Source organism: Lonchura striata, chromosome 6 (genome assembly GCF_050655825.1).
Source record: "Lonchura striata isolate lonStrDom1 chromosome 6, ASM5065582v1, whole genome shotgun sequence".
NCBI classification, from domain to species: Eukaryota; Metazoa; Chordata; class Aves; order Passeriformes; family Estrildidae; genus Lonchura; species Lonchura striata.
The window spans coordinates 22,097,767-22,118,838 of NC_140708.1; the positions used below are offsets into that span (position 1 = coordinate 22,097,767).

The window sequence follows — 21,072 nt, forward strand, 5'->3', positions numbered from 1 at the left end:
TTCTTTAATGCAAGGTCTGGTGACAAAATTAAACACAGTTTTTTCTTTCTTTCTTTCTCCCCTCCAATCAAATTACCTCCTTGCCCCTCATCTATCCAGTCAAGATTCTCACGGGTTAATCGCTTGGTGGGATCTTGTTGTTCCCCCAGGACCCAGTGAAACAAGGCTAGAGGATCTGATACTATCACTCAGGAAAGTAAAGGGTTTCTGCTTTCCTTCCAAACAGCAGGAGCAGCAGCTCCCATTTTTGGAAGCAGAGGTTTCTGTGGGCCTGACTGAGAACAAGGTGCTTAGTGTTTTCTTTTAGCACAAGAAGACACTGCTCTATAGGAATTATTTACATCTATGAACAGCAAGCGATGCTTAACGTTACTGATGTAGACTTGGGAGTGCAGAGATAGCCAAATTAGGAGCTAATTGATGCACTGGGGATTGACTCTTGGGCCCCCTTGGCTGCTGGATGTGATCACGAAGAGAAAGAAAGAAAGGAAGAGAGCAGGAGCCATCCTCCAGCCAATGCCTCTCTAAAGGTTGGGATTCCTGAGGCCGCTTCTGTCTAGTGCTGTCAAGGTCAGCAGGTTCAGGTTCACTGAACGGTCAGGATGGTTTGAATTACTGGCAGTGCCTGCCGATTCCTCCGCTGATCGTGATCCGTCTTCCAGCACCAGCTGCGGGATGATGCTCCCCAGCCATGTGCTGTGCACGGTGTGGGGCACAGGGAATGTCAGAGAGGCAGATGCTCTTGTTGAAAGGATAAGTTTGTAGGAAGATTTAAGGACCCAAGGCAATGCTGAAGAAAGGCACATGCTCCAACCAATGAGCATGTGGAGACTAGGTTTCTAGAAACAGCCACTCTGATCAATTTTTATTTTACCTGGATAACTGAACATTAGTATGTGCAAGTCTTTATATTTAAACAACACTGCTTGGACATTTTCTTCCCAAACACACGTAGCTGTGTGACCAGGCTAAAAGGCAGGATAGTCAGCATGTTCCTACAAGGCAGTCTGCAAGAGAGTGCCAGAAGGTGCTCAGAAAGCTGACTGCCAGTGTGCCCCACAGCAGGTAGTCTTGGAGCCACTGAAGAGAGCTCACCAGAGCAGGTGAGGAAAGCCATGTCTGCAGATGTATGAGTTTGCATAGCCAGGCTGCCAGTGTCACAGATGTGTGGCTGAGTGCCTACATGTGTGTGTGTGTCTATATTGTACAAGTGCCATCCAAGCAGCCACAGCAGCAGTGATAGCAGAAGTAAGTATGTGAGAAAGACTGTGGCAGGAAAGAGCAACAAGAGGGATTTAGAAGACAACAGGGCTGTGTAGAAGTAATGTCTAGTGTTTTTCTCAGCTGAGAACATCTCCACAGGCATTCTTTACCTGCTTTTGTTGGAACTGCCCTACAGAGAAATCTGGCCCTCTCAATCTGTAAACTGAAGTGCTTACTCTTGCTTCTTATTCTGGGCTCTGTTGTGTACCTCTGTGAGTCAGTCAGCTCCTGGTGCAGTCACTCCTGTGCAACAGCTATGGATACGCAGCTTTTATACTCAGACCTCTGTGTCTGCTTGCCACACACATTTCTACACCTGTTGAAAACTCTGTGTAGGGCTGAGAATGCAAGGGACTGCCCATACCTGATGCCCATACACTGTGCCTCTTGCACAGCACCCTCAGTGCTCACCGAGACATGGAAGAGATCAGGGTTAATGTCATGCAACTTGCTTCTCAGAAGAGAAGTCCCCATCTCCTCTAAGCTTAGCAAAGGTCTTCTAACGAGCTCTGTGTAGCTTGCTCTAGGAAGTACATTGTGCCTACTGTCACCTGCCTTCAACTCCTCTCCCAGTTCCCTCTTCCACTGCAGCAAGGGGCTATGGCAAGAAGGGTCAGAAATAGTGCCCAGTATCATGCTGGTTTACATTAATGAGATACACACAGTGTAATCCAGCAATGGAATCAGCTCTACAAAGGGAGGTAATAGCAGGCTGCCATGAGCAGAGCAGCTCAGGTAATTGGTTTATCTATCTAGAAGCAGTAGTAGCAATCTCTGCACAGACAGAGTAGCAGTAAAGTCTCTTCCTTAAGGCTATTTCCTTTGTCTTTTCAATTGCTTGCACATCCATGTGAGATAGAGAGAGAGAGAGAGAGAGAAAGAGCTAGAGAGAGAGAGAGGGAGAAATGTTAATTTGTGAATTAATGGCTTTTCTCTGCGGAATTGTAAATTCAAATGTCACCTCACAGGGTGACACTACGCTGGGCTGCTGAGGAAGCAATGATAAGATCCCCCCCATCCCCATGCCGACATATACCCATGCCCCTCCCCTCCCTGAAAGATAGCTACGAAGTGGAACATGCTACTTTTAATTTGCAGTAACACCACAGCAGAGGGATGCAAGAATGACTGCTTTCCAACCCTCCCTTCCACAACAAGCTGGGCCACATCTTTCCCTCTCTACCTCTACCTCCTTCCACCCCCTCTTCAACCCCTCCCATTTTAAACTGTGTCCAAGACAACACATTATCTCAACTCCCCCCACCCTGAACTAATCAAAGGATGAGCTAAGGGAGGGCTCTTTAGAATGGATGCCTCTGCAACCCTCTCCTCTCCTGCAATAATCAGGTGAATTAATGACCCTGAAGTTAAAGTGAGCGCTGATACTCAGGCGTTGTGCAGCGTAGGGGAGAAAGCCTTCATTGTTTTCGAGCAGGAGGCGGGCAGCAGCAAGGGAGATTCATGGATGGAGATTGAATATGCAATTTTCTTTCACCTTGCCAAGAGCTGCCCCTGGGCTGTGCCTGGCCTAAATTTTTTTTTTTCCTCTTGCCATCTCTGCCTTATCCGGCCCTCCCACCTCCCTTCCATTCTTTCCAGAAAATTACCTTCAAAATTGATTTCCACTTTTACAAACAAATATAATGGGAACATGAGGGGGGAAAAAAATCTTGGGCTGTGATGAATTAGGGCTGTCAGGTGCTTCCAAGTCTCCTTTGTTTTTGTTTTACTGCCTGTTAGGTTCTTTGTTTTTCCAGCAACTGGGAATAATGCCCCTGCCCACACAGTCCACATGGTCCATGGCTACCTTCACAGGATATGGCCACCACCTGATGTCATCACTGTGTTATCCCTGCTCTCCATCAGAGTGAGCAAACAGCCACTGCTAACAGGCTGCCCTGGCCCTTCACACCAGGACAAAACTGATCCCATGGAGACACTGCATGTCCCAAACTGCTGGTGATCTGGGTCCTACAGCCCAGGTACAGGTCTGTTGATTTGCCTTTGATCTTCTTCACCCTTCTCCTCCAGTTTTCCCTTGCCTTATTCAGCTGATGGACAGATTCCAGCTCTCCCTTGTTCTGACAGATCAGCCTGGGTCATTGGCATGTCACCGTGACCCATGTTTTGTCTCAGTGCCATGTCACCTTGATTCCCCGGTAGTATTGCCCTTATGTCTCATTGCCATGTCACTTGACCCCAAACCAGTGTCATCTCTCACTGGTCATGGCATCCTCATTCACTCTTATACCAACAACCCTCTAAAATACCATTTGCCTGCACATTGCCAGCAATTTCTGATTCCTTTTGCAGTTGATTCTGTCATCCACTATGCATTAACCTGGACCCTCATGGATTCAGACACCATGCTCCCTCTGACTCCCATACTCTTAACATCCATGAAAACATGTAACAGTCACCACCATGACTGCAGGCAGACCCAATGTAAAACTCATCTAAAGTGAACAAGAAGATCCAGAGAAGCAGGATCTAGTGAAACTGAGGAGCAGCCTTTGCACAGGTAGAACCATGGAGGAGGCAGAGACACTGGGAGGAGTGGTAGCTGCCTGACTCCTGTTGACATGTGAGCTTCAGCAACTACTCCCAAGAATGAGTCAAAAAGTGGAAAAAGATTTAACCACAAACTAAATACCCATAAACAGTCAGAAAAGCACACACTCATGGTACTCCCACAAATAAATGCAAAGAAAAGCTCTATGCATAAGTAGCACCCACAAAACATAGCAAATTAACATTAAAGACACAAGAATGCAAACTGAGACACACAGAGGTACTAATGTAGGTGCATGTCAATTAAATGTAATTTCTGAATAAACAACTTACAAAAGTATATGTACACTAACTAAATGAAAACCTGTAACTCAAAGTAATTTCCTTAAACATGTACAGAATAAAATAATGTAAACAAATACAAAATATTTACATAAATAAACAGCCTTTATACAGGCAAGAATAACCAATATGTGTATATATAAATATATATATATATATAACATACACACAAATATATAACCTCAATGCAAATACACATCTGTACAAACTATATACAGAAGTGCACAGCACTAGCAGGCTACATATTCATATCCAGCAATCACAAAGATAGATTTATACTCCAAGTATATAACAACATATACACTCAGAATATACATACAAATATACAACATTCACATATATGCTCAAAATGTGAATACAAATACCTCGCATTCATAAAAATACATAGCACTAATACTGAGCCTTCATGCCCAAACATCCATATGATCCACAGTATCCATCCTCCTACTAGGCAATATTATACACAGTTTAACATACACATTTTCTAGGTCTCCACAGGCATGCACAAAAATACAGGTCCAACCTGCCACTCACCCCAGTACATAAGCACAGATAAGTAGAGACCAGTGATCCTAACACAGAAATACAAAAAACAAACAGACATGCAGGATTTGTTCCTGATTTGAGACACAAATACACAATCAGAGATGCACACAAGTACAACTGAAGCCAGACCAGCTTGTCTTCAGAGAATACCAGTCCCTGCCAAACTAAGCAGCACCATAAGCTTAGGAAGCAGGGCATTCTGTCCAAACTGCTTTCTGTGATGCAAGCTGTTAACTCTCCCTTACCTGAATTCCTCCCGAGCAATGCATATTCCCCAAACCCTCAGCATGTGTGCAGACATGCTCACAGAAAAACACATATCCTGTTTTTCCTGCTTACAGACTGACCTCCAGATTCCTGGTGCAGCAGCCCACATTTCTATCACTGCTATGCTGCTTATTCATTGTCTTCTGCTTCATCCAGTTTCCCCCTCCTCTGTTTTCCTATACATACTATCCCTTTTCTGACATCCTCCTGCAGTTTATTTATAGAGGTGCAGGATGAGTAGCAGGTGCTTTTCTTATGTCCTTCCAGGGGTCTCGCTAGCCAAAGACCTTCAGGAGGGAGAAGTGGTGATTACTTAGAATAAACTCCCGCTTCAATTTATATTTTCATCTAGAATGGCAGGGAGTGTTGCCTAGACTTGTGTGTATAAACACAGTGACCCTGGTTCCCTGTGACTGCTCCTGTTTGCAGAGATACACCACTGCTGCAAGCTGCCTGCCACTGGAAACTCAGCTGTGCTGCATAAAACAGTCCCAGAGAAAGTAGGAGAAAGACATTGTGAGAGTGTGAAAGACTCCAGAATCTGCTCAGCCCATCTGCACATCCATAAACTGCTGTGTGTACACCCCACAACTCTGTGTGCTGGTTGGAACATGGGGTTAGCACCTGAGGCAATATAACTGCATGTGTCTCCAGTGTCATTAAGACTATTGCTGACCTGCAATAAAGCAGTCATATAGAATAACACAAACAAGTCAGCTGTGGTGACAAAAAATCACACTGTGAAACACTGCAGGCTTGCCACAGACATTAGTGCTGTTCCATCACCTGCAGGAGGACATCCAAACACACCCTGTTGTTTTCAACAGTTATTAGGGTTTGAGGAGAACAGACATATACCTAATAAGCCCAGAGATGAACATACATCAGGCCATGACACAGTCAAGTGGAATGATTCACTTATATTCGTAGCAAACATATGCAGCCAGCATAGAAAAATGAATGAATGCATTTCCCCAAAGGACAGTTCTGGGTTAGACCTCTGCTCTGGTACAAGTCCAGCATAAGCAAAGCATCACCATACTGCAGATGACAGCATAAGCACACTGTATGTTCTGAAACTACCCCAGTATGCTCTGGAACACTAATATCACACTTCATGAAAACACACCATTCTGAATATGGTGCTGCAGTGACATAGCTGTATTGACTGTCATAGCCAGTCTGTTTCCAACCAACACGTTATATCAGCTGCAGTACAACTCTATGAATTGCAGTGACATCACAGTAGAAACTGCACCAGTGAACCAACAATTACCATGTTGAAACAACCTTACTGCATGTCACGATGCAAACATACCACAAGAAACAATTCACAGCAGCTCCTGTGGAAAGTGTAATGGCCTTGAGTGTAATGGGGCAGCAGAGCAAGTAGTGATACAGTTAATCTCATCATTAGTGTCACAAACCCACAACCCATAGTGATAGCTACAACAGGATAACCACAACCAAACTGCCTGCAAACACTGTGTGCCACTGACAGTGACACAGTCATCTGAAATGTCATAGCTACGTCTCTCAAACTCTATTATCCCTGCCACTCTGAACAACACAAATGGGATCATATTTGCAGTGGCATACTCAGCTGCTGTATATCTGCTCAAAAACACATTACACAGCTCTCTGCTCTGTGTTACTTTCCACTTGAAGAAAATTTTGAACTCAAGTCTTTAAAACAGTCTATGTCCTGGGGCAGTATTTTAAAAAACAACTTTCAGCACTGGGACTGTCACAGATATCCCTGCTTCACACTCCACCAGAAGGAGACATTTTTAATTTCCCAGTACAAAAATGAGATCACAGCAAAGTAGAAAAAGTCCCAAACTAAGTAGTTTCAAGACCCTGCTCTGCACTCAGAGTCCTCCCATTTGGAGTGAGAAAGAGAAAACCACCTGCAACAAATGCACTGATTTTCAGCAGAGGGTGTTGTGGCAATAACAGTCAGAAAATTATATGAGCATAACCAAAGAGAATGGCAGGCCTATCCTATAGCTCCAGTATTAACAGCACAGATGCTCCTACAGATAGTGGGTAGCACCCTGTTCAGCATAGCCCAATCCCATTTGAAGAGTATGGTGAACCATCTGCACTGATACACCTAATTCTTCTTGGAAAACACCATCAGATCTGTAGAAATCTTGGTGACTCCTCATTGTTCCCCTGCACTGACACAGCCCTGCATTACTAGGCATCAATGTAACTCACTCTAATCATCAAAATGACAAGTGAAGAATGGGAAGGAGAGACTTCTGCCTTCTCAGGTTTGCTCCCCCATCTCTGCTGGGGATTCCTTTACTGGAAACAGCCTGAGTATTATTGCCATTTACAGTAGCAATCACTCCGTCCTCTCCTCTCCCACAAACCTAGTGCTGATATTAGCACTGATCACACTAACAAGCCTTTGGGTTTTATTACTACTGATACTAATAATACTGGACACATTACGTCTGCTCCCACCAATAACAGGCTGCAGATATGATCCCTGCTAATGCCGATAATACTGGGGGATATTATCTCTGCCATTGTCAGCACTGCAGATATTATTACCAGTAATGCTGTCAAATGCTACAGATACTGTCAAGGACCAAGATTAATAATGCTGAGAATGTCACAGCACCAACCTCACTGGAAGTTGAATCCCAAATTAGAATTTAGGTTTAGATAGGAAGTCTGTTTGCAGCCCATTATAGAAAGAAAGGACTGTGTCTCATAAGAATGGTTTTTTAAAATTGCTGAAGTTTCACCTAGCTGAAGATGCTGTGGTATGCTGGCAGCAGCTAGATATACTCTTTTCCTGTTATCTAATTATTTATCTATATCCATCTGTTTATCTTCCTATCTATTTATCTGTCTTTTGCTTTCTCTGCATTTCTCCTTTTCTTCTCCTTGTACAGTGCTCAAGACTACAATATGAAAGATACTAAGTTTTTGTTAGTGCCTCTGAGTTACTTCAGTTCTCATTCTTTTAGCTGTCAATTAAGGGGTTATGAAAAAGCAGAAATAGTTGTATATTTTTCCCCTTTGTCCTTCTGGACATTATATTACTGCATCTTAGTCTGACAATGACCCTGCTGAACCTGGTTGGCCTGCCATCACAGAGCACTACAACGCTCAAACCATGAAGAGCCAGGAATTCATGTTTTCTGATGCAACTTGATAGTGTAAGACCCTCACTAGTCCTGAGAAAGTCATTACATGCTGCAGGGTGACCTCTGCCTTTGGAAGATGTTGGGTGTAAGGTCAGATGGAAGTTACAGCTCCATTGCCAATGCCCACAGAGCACAAGAAATGGCACACAATGTGCTACACAAATGATGGTGAACTTTTTTAGTCAAATTATTTTCAAAATTGCAGGAGACCAACTCTATCGAAGTCAGAAGTTTTGCAATCCCTGGTTATAAACTGAAACAAAACTGTAATTTGGTCTTTACAAGGCAAATCCTGATCATCTGTTCTTGGTATTCACCTGAGGATGATATATTGAGTTTTGAGGAAAGACTCATGGCCAGACAGTTCCTTGTTGTGACTAGTAGACACTCAGAGCTGCTGCCCAGCTAGCTCTCTCTCTAGCATACATAGCCCAGGCCACCCTTGCACTTGCAACTTGGTCTATCTGGTAGGTTGGGATTCCCACTCTTCCCTCTAACTCCCTGTTAACACACCTGGCTGTCAGCGTCCATCTCTGGGCCTACCTCATGCATCCGTCTGGCTCCTTCTGTCCAGCTCGGGAGTTCTGCTACATCATCTTGACACATAATTATCTCTCCTCTTCCTAATCATCTGTGCTACTGTCTAATGTAGGCACCAGCTGCAGCAAGGAGGACCTGGGGGAGGGGGTGTGCTCACATAGAAGCTTCCCTGTCTTTCTCCCACCCTGTTCCCCCCAGCCATCACAGAGGTTGCTAACAAGGTTTTCAGAACTGGTGATTCAGGAACAGCTTTGTACTTCCCCTTTCTGCTGAACTGCATTCCTCACAGAGGAATCCTTGCAGCAGAGCTGGTCCAACAGAGCGGAAAGAAAGAGCAGTGCTGCTTCTTCTGCCTCCTTTAGGGAAGAACCACTCCCTAAATGCTTGAAAAGTAGATGTGCAAAGCTCACAAGGGTTTTTCAGTGTGAGAATAAAACCAGCCATTAAGAAAGAAACTGCAAAAAAGTGTTCAGAAGCTCTGGGAAATACTGAGAAGGTGTATGCATCCAGCATGAATATGAAAGAATATTCACATTATATCTCTTGACAAACTTTTCCTACTCCCCATCTCAACTAAAAACAATCAGAATGTTCACAGCAACAGAGGAGACTGCCCAGGAATGAGTGCAGGTCACTGGCTTTGCAAAATTTCCCTTTGGACCCTTCTAACCTTAGGAGTCAGGCCCACAAACAGAGATATTTTTCAGAATTTCTGAAGGCCAGTGTGAGCCCAGATAACTCAACTCATAGTTAGAGATGTTCAGCAACTAGATGGTAGTCCCATATGAGCCTTCTCTGGGTCAGGAGCACAATGTGTCCCCGCAGCAGATATCTGGGATGGTAGGATTAAGGCTTTTATCTAAGGCAGTTGCAATCATGTCATGTAACTGCCACCTAAAACTCTGAGAGCTAAAGACAAGCAACATCTGCAGGATTGTCTGGTTGGTACCTTTTTGATTCCTAGAGGGATATGTGGGCACTTGGCCAACAACAAGGAGCTGCATAGTGTCACTTGCCTAAATCAAATCTGGAATGAATTAAGGACAGACACAAAGAATAGTTCTTACTGTCAATAAATCGTTGTGAAGTGTCACAGTCTTAGATGGCTGCTCTGTTGTTTCTGTGTTTAATTGTACTGTTCCAAAGAAAGCTCAGGTTCTGAGGCTGGAAGTGACTGTGTAGCTGCATCTAAAGTGGGATGATCTTTCCAGGTATAGCCTGAATAGTAGCTAAAGCCGGATTGAAGAGCTTAATTTCTAATGAGATATGGAAGCACCATGTTGAGAGATGGTGATCACCACACTGGACTGTATGAGAACAGGGATTCACAAAACCCCCAAATAACTGCCAGGAGATCTGCACAACCATTAGAGAAACATGTCATTCAGTTTGAAATGTCAGTGTTTCCTGTATATGTAATGATGGCAAATGCTGGAAAGGTTTGCAATACTTGTCTCTAATTCCTGACATTTTTTGACTTTGAGGCATTGACTTCCATTGCTGCACTTTTTTCTTAGCTGGGCCCTACTGCCATCTAGCTGGGAAATGGATCTTCCTCTGGGGCCCCAATCCAATTTCCAATGACATCAGCAAAAATCTTCCCACTTGCTTTAACAGAAGCTGGATTGGGATTGGGTCCTTGCATCTAGTTTTACTTTGTATAAAGGAGAAAGAGATCATGATGACTGCCTTTTATTCTTAGGACTACTGTGTTTATTTGGATCAAAAACTTACAGATGTGAATCTCACCAGAACCAATACTGAGAAAATTACTAGCAAAACCTCAAAATGCAATATCCATCTCAGGAGAGCTTTCTTTTCTCACCACATATCACAGAGAACTCTCATGTTCTCTTGCACTGCACAGCATTGGGATTACAGCACACACAGCACACTGAGACACCTGATCTAAGAGGTCTTTCCATGCAACAAGCAACATAACATACTGAAGTCAGAGCCGAACCCAACAAACAAGTTCACTCCTTACCCTCATTTTTAGAAAAAATCAAATTTAAAAAGACAGAAATAAGGAAAAGTGTTTGAAAGCCACTATAAGAGCACCAAGACCTTACCCACCCCTCCTAACTCAATCTATTTAGACGTGAGACTCCAGCTTTTGATTAATTTCAGAATCTTTGCCTGAATACTTCACAGCAAGTAGGAAGCAAAAGAAGATAGCTTAATACTATTTCATTACAACCTTAGTGAAAGGTTTAGAAATAATCTTAGGATCACAGTACTCAGAAGACCTTTCTGCTTTCAGACTGTTGCAAGCATGACAGTTCTGCTGTGGTAGATGCTACTCATTGAAAACTGGGCCCTTGTGATCACTGGGTAATGTAGCTCATGGCACATCACAGGGCAGGAACTTGTTTGCAAGGGGAATGAAAGACAACTCCCACATTGCTGGTGCTTCTCCAGGATGGCATTTTGTTTGAAATCAAGTGAGTCAGGGAAACCATGTTTACCCATAGTTCAAGTCTGGGCACCTGCTGGCACCTGGGGAGTTCAGTTCCAGCCGTTTCCAGCAGTGAATGAACTTGGGATCAGCTCCAGCAATGGAGACGGCTCTCTGCCTGCTGAGCAGATGTCTGGAGACGCAGCCTGTCATGAAAGGCCTCAGAAGAAGAGCATTCCAAGCCAGCAGGGCAGTGGCGGGGAACTGGTCTCTGTTGCTAAAACTGATCTAGCCCCTGGAGCAGCTGCAAACCTTGGCCTGAAATTGGAGCCTGTACATGGGGACAAAGAATATAAAAGGGAGGATGAGCTTCTCCCCTCCCCCTACCTTCATCACGTTTCCTCTTCTCGCCATTCGACCGAGGAATCCCCAGGATCCCGTTAATGGAGTAAGAGCCCACTGGATCATTGGAGGCACTGGAGACAGGAGGGGATGCTGTGCTGGGCACTGGACAAAAGGAAAGGGAAAAAGGGCCATCAGGAGAGCAGCACAGCATGCAGGGATCCCTAGCTGAAAGCTATGCATGCCACCAATCTAATAGGAAAGCCTGGGCACTAAACAGATTCCCAGTCCCTCATGCTGAAGGACTTACTCTACTGTATCCCAGCAAAGCTGCATCCCAGCTTTGCTTGTCCGCTTCTATACTGTAGATTCACAGCCTTCCAAAACAGGGCCCTTCATAACAAGTAAGGGTATTCCATCAAGAAACTAAATGTTGTTACATTCCAGTTCAGAGCAGGCTTTCAAGGAAATCGAGTGAAATGCTGCATAGGCCATATTCTCTAGTGACTTCATACTCCATCCATATTTTACTAGATCATTCCTCTCCGCATTTTTTCACCAGGAGTGCATATGCTCTGTCCTAGGCAGACTAACCTCTTACATGCCCACCTGAAACACTTAGTGAAAAATTAGCTTCTTAACATAGGCTAGAAGCACTTCAGTTCTGGCCTATTAAATTCAGTTCCCTACTGGAATGACTGGGTGATACATGCTACCACCCAGATTAGTGAAAATCTAGTGCCTTCCTTTTGTATTGACCAATATCAATAGGCAAAATGCTCTGTCCACTTGGCTGTCCAAGATTGCTCATGAGTTTCCAATATATCAAAAGTGACAAGTAATCCAAATTAGAAGCAATCCCTTCATGATAATCAGGCCTTTAGAAAATAGAACAGGTAGACCTATGCATCCAGCAGGCATACCTATGGTGTCCCAGTGTGTCCCAGCAATGGAAAGAATATCCCAGTTCTCTTACAGGCCACTGTTCATCATTCAGCTCATAAAGCACTGACCTGAAGCAATCTTATCCAACAGAAGCATTTCAGGATGGAGCAGAACCTTTCAACACTCTCAAATGTAGACCCACATCCTTAGAACATCCCAGAGCAATGAGACTCCACTAGAAGCACTCACAATCACTATCCCAGCTCAGCCATTGCATTCCCCAGATATTTCACTACTGTTCCAAGAAGGAATCTGCCAGCTCCATCTGTTGTGATTAGTGATTGCCAGTCCAGTGAGCAAGTCCATATTGAAAGGGCATCCAGAAATGCTCTTCCCTATTGACCCATTGTAATCCTTTTGTGTACAGGACATCTACCAGCTCTGTCCCATACAAATGAGCATTTTCCAGTAAATCCTTGTGTAGCAGCAGATTCTCAACAACCAACAGAATCTAAGAAAGTCTTAGGCCACAAATAAGCCACCGTATTTCATAATATCCTGGAATACTGCATGTTTTTCCTGCTTTAGTTTGTCACTATATAAAGCTGTGCTTGCACGAGCACACATATCTAGCCCACAGCCCACAGATTAAAAAGTACCTCATCACACATCTAACACAGTACCTTTAAACAGACTAGGAGGCATTTGGTCACTGTATTACAGCCTCCATCTTCTGTTCACCACAACAAACCAGCAAAACATCGCCCATAGCAAAAAAAAATGCACTTTCTCACTGAAATGCACCCATGGGATACCTGACTGCAGAGCTAAAACAATGAAGAATTTAGTTGTGAGGTAGCTGGAATATCTTACCCATGTTTGTGTATTACTACCATTAAGAAATGGACCACAAAGGGAGAGAAGAAAAATTGATAGGGGAAAAAAAAGAGAGTCAGCGTGAGGACAAGGGAAAAGGTGAAGACTGATGCTTAGACAGGACAGCAGTAAATACTTCTCTATAAGGAGGTGAAGGAGAGAGCATGAACATGAAATGGACATTAAGGTAGAATCACATGGGCAAACCCCTACTTTGGGCTAGTTTCTCTGTGATTCACTTCTCTGCAATGCAACAGGGGAGACAAAGAATAGGAAACTCTGCTTTTCATGGAGGCTTCTTTCTCCCCATCCCTCCTCCCTTTTGCTCTGCTTAGCATCTGCTTGTCAGACTTTGTTCCCTCAACTAAGCTTCATCCCAATTTCCACTTGACCTGTCACCACCCCTCATGCCAGTCTACTTACCAATAGTATGTCCTGGTGCAGTCACACCTGTCCCACTCCCATCTGGTGTTGGGTGAAAAGGTTGCTGAACTTTGGTTCTGATGATCCTAAAAAAGAGTGAAACACATTCAGAACTCAGATGCATCTTCTCTGTGCCTTTGCAGACCCACAGTCCCAGAGATCAAAACCTGAAGGCTCAGTCTGAGCTCTTGGTGCAGCAGAGTGGCTTCATTTGCCTTGTGGTCCTGATTCTACTGCTTTAATAGACCAGCTCTCAGATAATTATCCTACTTCTGCTCTGTCATCTTTATTCCAATCTTGGGTGTTCACTGCATAAGGGTGGTGTTCAGTGAGCAAGCTAGGATCTTCTATGTGCTAACAGCTACATTGTCATTTATGGTCTGATCTGTGAGCATAATCACAGCGCAGTTTTCTCAGCTAATAGAGACATTGCTGAATTTACAAATGGTGTAGCTTTAATTTTATTGTCTGCCTGAAAAATACCCTTCTGACTGACTAAATGCTTTGTACTGTTGGAAGGCTTGCCCAAAGCTCTTGCCCTTCACAAATGAGGTGAGAGCAGAAGGCATCTGTAGGGACTGGTGATGGGATATAGATCACTAAGGAAAAAAGGTCCATCAAACAGGGAAAAAATTGGTGTTTGTCAGGTGGTGAATGATCACAGCATGGGAACTCAAAAAGACATCACAAAGCTTATAATGTAGCTCAGAATGACAATAAACTGAACTGTAATTGTCAATGCTCTGTTTCTTGTTGTGTGAAATCTTTCACTTCTAGGTCACTGGCTTAAATCCAGCTGAGGTCAGTGGTGAAAGAAAATCACTAGTACCTAGTACCTGATGGGCAAGGTCCCTGACTCCTGGCAGATACTGGGTATCTGTGAGTTGGGAGCAGTGGTTCCACCAAGGAAGTCAGGAAATAAGCCATGACCTGTGAAGGCCATGGAAACCAACTTCCTTTCTGAGATTAGAACAAGCCTTTCCTCTCTTCAGCCACTCCAGTTGGGGTGTAGGCTGCAGATTCTCTTCAGCCTGAGCTTCTGGAACTCTTGGCCCTGCATTATATTAGCTTTATTTTCTACCCATAAATCTCTCCAGAAAGTGAAAGCAAATGGAAGATTCTTCCTACCCACTTGAGAGCTTCCCTTAAAAAATTCTTCTAAAGAATAAGCTGGAAAAACTTCAAAGAGCAGATGTGTGGCTAGTGGGTGCTATGGCATGGATAGAGATAGGCAGAGACATTGTGAGGGCAATTTTTTAAAACTACTACTTCTGAGAGTGAAGCCTTCTTAGGAAAAGAAAGAGAGCATCTCACCTTAGCATGTTAGAAAACTCTGCTACAAGCTTGATGAAGCCTGACCAGTAGCTGGAGTGCCTGGGACATAGCTGGAGACAGAGAATGTCAAGGTTCTAGCTGAGGATGGAGATCCTGATCCTCACTCCATATAGATCAGTGCTACCAGATGCCCTAATCTATAGCTGCTGAGAACCTATACAAAAAGTTTCTGAAGGCCTCAGGGCCAGATTCTGAGGTCATATGATTTGTACTAGGTGAAGAGCTGATCTGAAAAGTGTGCTACAGCGAATAATGTAACTTTTTTTCTTCTTTTCTGTTTTTTTTTTTTTCTTTCTTCCCCTCTTGTCTCACATTCCCCCCTAAAACCCCCTGAAGTGCCACTCTGGTTCTGTGAGTTTATTGATTTCCCCCAGTCCTGAGAAACAGAAAAAGGGGATGGGGTGCAGGCAAAGGGATGGAAATAGAAAGCTATAAATTATTTGTGACAGGAAAGCAATAGTGCCAGAGTGCTGAGCACAAGTCCCGTGTCACTATTAGATTCCTTTTAGCCTGATGACACTGTAAAAGAGGTTAAGTGTCTGATGGAATCGTACACCTTGGGGGCAGGGGCAGTCCAGGAGCAGAACAAGCCACAGAGAGCGGGTATATCAATTCTCCACGCCAATAATATTCCCCTCATTGATCGCAACACAAAGTTCAAAAATCTCATTATAGCTAGGCAGTCCTGGAACTTTTTTAAAATCAATAGAGTGATATAATATATGTATACTTTGTATAAATGTTTCTATCCATCTATCTATCCATCTATCCAAAATCTGCCTGAGGGTGTCTAAGTTAACCTACACATTATACTGTGTTATGTTCTATTGTAGTGTAGCATAGTGAATGGATTAGAAGATTTCCCCTGCAGCCTTAGATGACATATTATAAAACGTCCTGTTAGCACTGAGGTGACATCAGACAGTTCCATTCATACTGAGATATGACATCAGATTTACCATTTGCGCTGGGAGATGGCAGACAGCTCAGCTTCTACTGAGGGGAACCATAAGATGAGTCTAATTATATCGAGATGGCAGATCAGGCTGTGCTGAATCATGCTGCATGAAAATTGCAAAGTTTCAAAAACCCATTTAGAGTAAAAACAGCCTGTGAAACGCTGCAGGTATAAAATGCCTGTCCATAATATTCCAAAACCAAGGCAGGGGATGAAGAGGAAGGTTCAATTTCCTTTCCTATTCAGTTTGAGGCCTCTTGAATGAGAACACCAGTTAGTGCCAGTTGTGACTGTGTTTACTGAGATGTGTCCATTAGAAACTGGAATGAGACTCACCAGCTCATTGCACCAAGTAGCTGTCAGCTGGTAATGATTTTCGGTCACTACCAAGCAGGGCCAGATTTCTGCTGGTGACCCAGAGGTGAAAGGCTCTGTTCAGAAACATTCCCTTCCTAAGAATGAAACCGGTTTTATGTCAAAAGAAAGTGTCCGGAAACTGTGAGCAGAGGGGAGCAGTTCTGGTTGTGCTGCCTCCAGTGGCTTGGGTCAAATAACTTTTGGCATCAAATGCACAGTGAACCTAATGAGGTATCTGGTAGAACATATTTTCTATGGCTAAAAGAAGAGGCAGGTCTTGAAAAGACTCTCCCCAGCAGTGTTCCTTTGCCCTAAAGTCATGACTCAAGTCCAGTGTTTTAAGGCAAGAGGGGAAATTTCAGGATTCTAATGCTCAGTACAGAACATGGCAGTGCATCCCCCTGGGTCGATTCACTTAGGGACAGTGATGACAGCAGAATAGCTAGGCAGCACTGCTGCTGCTTTGAGAGGCTTCAAGTGAGTCTGTACTACAAAAGACCACCTAATGAAACAGCAGATGAAAGATGAAAAGAGCTGGCCTGGCCCCGCAGCAACAAATGCAGCACAATAATGCTGTCTTTAAACTTCAGTGTTGCTGAAAGCTTCTCACCCTTACCAGGGATTGAAATACGCTCTAAGCCAGCTCTGCTGCCTCAAATCTAGGATTTCTGGATTACTGCTGTATAGGAGGTCACAAAGCCTCGATCACCTCTTGCTGTCTTTGATGGGTTGTTTTCGCCTTCAGACACAGGAGAAAGACAAGTTTTGCAGATTACATCCTCAGCCCTTCTCAAAAGCAGAAGGGACACAAGTCCCGGCATATCAGTTAGCAATGCTGATTTCTTGAGATAAATGCCAATATTTTCAAACATCTTTTTCCAAGAGAAATTGACCCTTTGGACTAAATTCATGCCTGCTCTAATTCCATCAAAATCAGTGACTCCAATAATAGCATTTGTATTTACTCAGGAAGATAAACTAGTACTTACTGTAAATTTGCATTTTTCATTTTCCTGTGGGAGATTTTTGTACAAGTTGACTACTTTGAGTTTTGGATAATAGAAACAGATTTAATACATAACCTGCTGAAGTTTCAGCAACAGGACATTTACAGATTTTTGATTGCAGTAAAGCAACTGAACTTCATTTCACTATCTGAATTTAATATGCAATATTATGTTAAGTGATGGCATATAATGTCATTACAGTAAATAGTATCATACTGTGAATTATACATCCATCCTGGAATTCATCAGTTGCTGTAGTTGGCTTGTAGTAACTTCTTCTAAACTTAAAATTACATACAGCACCAGCTGAAACCAACTGCTTATTTCCAAATGTCTCTGACTTTCTTAAATGTTCAACATTAGATCGTTAATTTCTAATGTTTGATTTTTATTTCATTATTTTTGTCACTTTTAATGGAATTCCTTTTCCTGATTCTGAATACAGATGGACAGACAAAAATCTCCTCTTTCTAGTACTACAATTTTAACAAGCTCAAATCAAGAGATGTAACAAGAAATATTAGAAGTTCAAATTAGCTAAGCCACAATGCTTTCTGAGAAGAACTTTCACTCCTTGTAAATAAGCAAGTATAAAATCATTTCTAAAATTGTCCAGAAATTACTTGCTAAAAGAACATAGAAAAGATCACAGAAAACTCATCTTGCTTCTCTGACATTTCTATCCAAACTCTCTTATAGCCTAACATGCTCTATGTTTTTTTCTCTCTTACTATGGCTGGCAGTGTTTTGACAGTATCTCAAATAAAAAAATCATACTAGGGCTGATCAGAGGGAGATAAGGTAGGTCTGAATAATCTGGAGTCACAATCTAGCAATTCTCTTAATCCTGGAAGAACAGAATGAAGTTGAACTGAAGGAAAGATTGTGTGTCCTGCTGCTTCAAGAAGACCCTGACAGATTTCAGAAAGCTTGGGTATCCTCACTTTGATCAGATTCCTTTGTTGTGGATTATTTTTGAGAGTGGAAGGATACACTCAGCAGAGCACCAAACTCCTTGTAATTGTTTTGGAATATTCGTATTTTAAATGCTCCATATTAGAAGCACATTACAAGACCCCAGGGTGTGCATTACTGGGCAATTAAAGCGGTTCTTGGAAGGCTAACACTGTGAAGCTTCAGCCTGTTCTGTGCGCTGTGTCCAGGGGAGGCTGTGATGGCCAAGGCACACACACCCTGCTGTGCCGCGCCGCTTCATTAGTGCGGGCTGAGCCGCGGCGCACGGGGCAGGGCTGGGGGAGAGAAGCGGAGCCTTCTCTGCTTCGGATGGCTTCCTACAGCAGGGCTTGTGACCATCCCAGTGGTGCTGGCAACGAGGGACAACGTGGGATGAGAAGAGGCAGGTTTTGGGGTCTTTGGTGAAAGCCCCCTTGGAGCCAACAATATCCCCCCTGCAGATTGGTGCTGCAGAGGCATAAAGAGCTCTGAATGTGGCTTCCGTGCAAACAGGAGACACTCTTATGTTTCTGTGCATAGGTTGAAACACAGCTGAATTCACGGTTGAGCAAAAGAAGGGGGAAGGGAAATCTTGTTTGCCCAAAGTTCAAAATGGAAAGCAAGCTTTGTAACATGGTGAGGAAAAACAGCCAAGGGATTTGGGGGTGAAGGAAAGGAAATAGAAAGTCTGATAGTTAGAGCCTAATCCGATTTAGGGAAGGGCTTCAGTTCTTGCTCTGTCATGGACCTCTCTCATCAAGAGTTTGGACAAATGGCATTTTTCTCTGTGCTCTGTTTCCTGCCTGAAGTGTGAAGATAGGAGCATTGCCGTGCCACCTGGGGCACAGTGAGGACAGCTGGAAGGAGGAGTGAAGGGCTCAGACTCTCTAATAAACGGGGGCCAAGTGAGTGCTTCAGCGAGCTGTAGCACAGTATTGGCTTCGTTCTCCTGCTTGAAGCAGAAGTGACATGTACCCTGCTGACAGTGGTGTATGTGAAGAGAAATGGGCAAAGGCAACAGAAATTGTATTTCAGCTGCACAGGCTTTGGTGGTGGTGTTTTAATTTGCAACAGCAGATGTAATTTGGAAGATCAGAGCTGCAGTTGCTACATAAAAGCCAACCAATAATTTCTCATAGGAATTAAGGTGGGAGCAGTAGAAGCTACTGCTCTCAAAATCTACTGCAACACTTAGAACCTTCAGAAAAACAGCTGACATTGGCAGGAGCAGCTTCCTTGCTAGCTGGCCTGGGGCTCTGGCACTCCCTGCCAAGACAGCAGAATGCCTTCAAACCCTGCCATATTCAGGGGCCACAAGCAATTTCCACACATTCAAACTTCTTTCTATAGTGAAAATTGCATTTCCTTCTCCCTACCTTTTGGAGAAGGAGAGAGAAGACGAGTGATCATGTACTATGTTAGCATATAAGTGTGAGTATGATAGATTATTTAGATTGATTAGATTGATGGTCCTATAAGGTACATGAAAAGGGATTATCTGTTTTCCCAAAGCTTCCAAATAGATGAGAGGTCAAAATGGAGATGCCTTACATATCTCAAAACACAATCTCAGCCCTCTCTAACGAGAATTGACTCTGTATATGCTGTTAATCTGTGTAGGTCCATCAATTTCACTGAGGCTAGACTGACATCATGCCTGTAGACATGGGGAGAAAAGTATCACTTTTTGCCAGGTTAGCCTGCTCACTAAAAACACAAGAGAAAGCCCAATCCTGCCCATTTCTCTCACTGCATTTCTTGACTGCATTCTAAGAAGACATACAATTCACAGCATCGGTTTTACTATCTGAAGGGCTTAGAGTGGAGCAAGGATTTTTTGTTGTTTTAAATCAGTGACCCATGATGACACCATATGGTTTTATTTCATTTAATTTGAGCAGAGCATTAACGTTCAGCTTCTAGCAGATCTCTACCCATTCCAGTTCTGCTGTGCTACATGGTACAAGTGCAGATATAGGGAAGAGGGGCAGGAGGAAAGAAAGGAGAAGATGTCTGCCTTCTGAGAGTAGATGTGCTAGGCAGGAGGCTAGCCTGCCACCTCCTTTTGCTGAGCAATAATATGAAACTTCATGCCCCTGGTACTGATGATTGACAGTGGTCAGCCTCATGTGCATAGAATGACCTCCTGACATGGGTTGCTGCATGAGGCTGTAAGAACCATTTGCCCACCTGGAAAAAACTTGTGTATTTGCTGTGTTATGTAAAGCTGTGGCTATGGAGCCATCAAGACCCAGGCTGGCTGGCTTAAAGGTGGCTAAAGTATGTCTACACAAGCTGCACTCAAGCAGTGACTGCAGGATAGACATGTGCTCAGGCAAGTGTTTCTACTTTGACTATACTCAGTTCATGACTGGAAGGCTTTCTTCCAGAAATTCATTAAAATTCAAACATTTAGAAGATATCATACAGATACCAAAATATTGTAAGCAAACTTGATCCTGAGTTTTTGACATCCTGGTTTTAAGGTGAATTAATGAAATCTTAAATGACAAAAAGAGTACTAGTGGTCTTGGACATAGAAACACAGACCTGGGAGAAACCACCTGGGTCATCGAGTCCAAATTTTAATACCATAGGCAACCATGGAGCAGACATTTAATTCAGATCATCCATCAAAGTATCCATCAAAGCAGCTACAGATCTACCTTTCCCCCTCAACAAATTCATAATCTCTGCAACAGAAAACCAAAAGCTGTAAAATTAACAAGCCACAGGAAGAGAACAGGAGAAAAACATCACTAGTAGCTAAAGTGCCTTTCCCTAGCAAGACATTTCTGTCATGAAAAGGCACAGAAATATTTGACCTCTTAGGAACTAAGAATTGTTTTCTGGTTACATCTACTCTGCAGTGATGTGTAGTTCAGAGTGTCATCTTCTGTT

At 43.4% G+C, this 21,072-nt stretch overlaps 1 protein-coding gene across 13 annotated transcripts in view; it reads right to left on the reverse strand.

Annotated features, from left to right (window-relative positions):
- PAX2 (paired box 2) overlaps window positions 1-21,072 on the reverse strand; it is an 83,736-nt gene that overhangs the window by 35,657 nt on the left and 27,007 nt on the right. For all 13 annotated transcript variants that reach the window (XM_085582472.1, XM_021547997.3, XM_031505242.3 and 10 more), the window contains 2 exons: window positions 13,561-13,646; window positions 11,422-11,541 (listed from right to left, as the gene is read on the reverse strand). In XM_085582472.1, coding sequence (XP_085438598.1) covers window positions 11,422-11,541; window positions 13,561-13,646 — 206 coding nt within the window. The remainder of the gene's footprint in view (window positions 1-11,421; window positions 11,542-13,560; window positions 13,647-21,072) is intronic.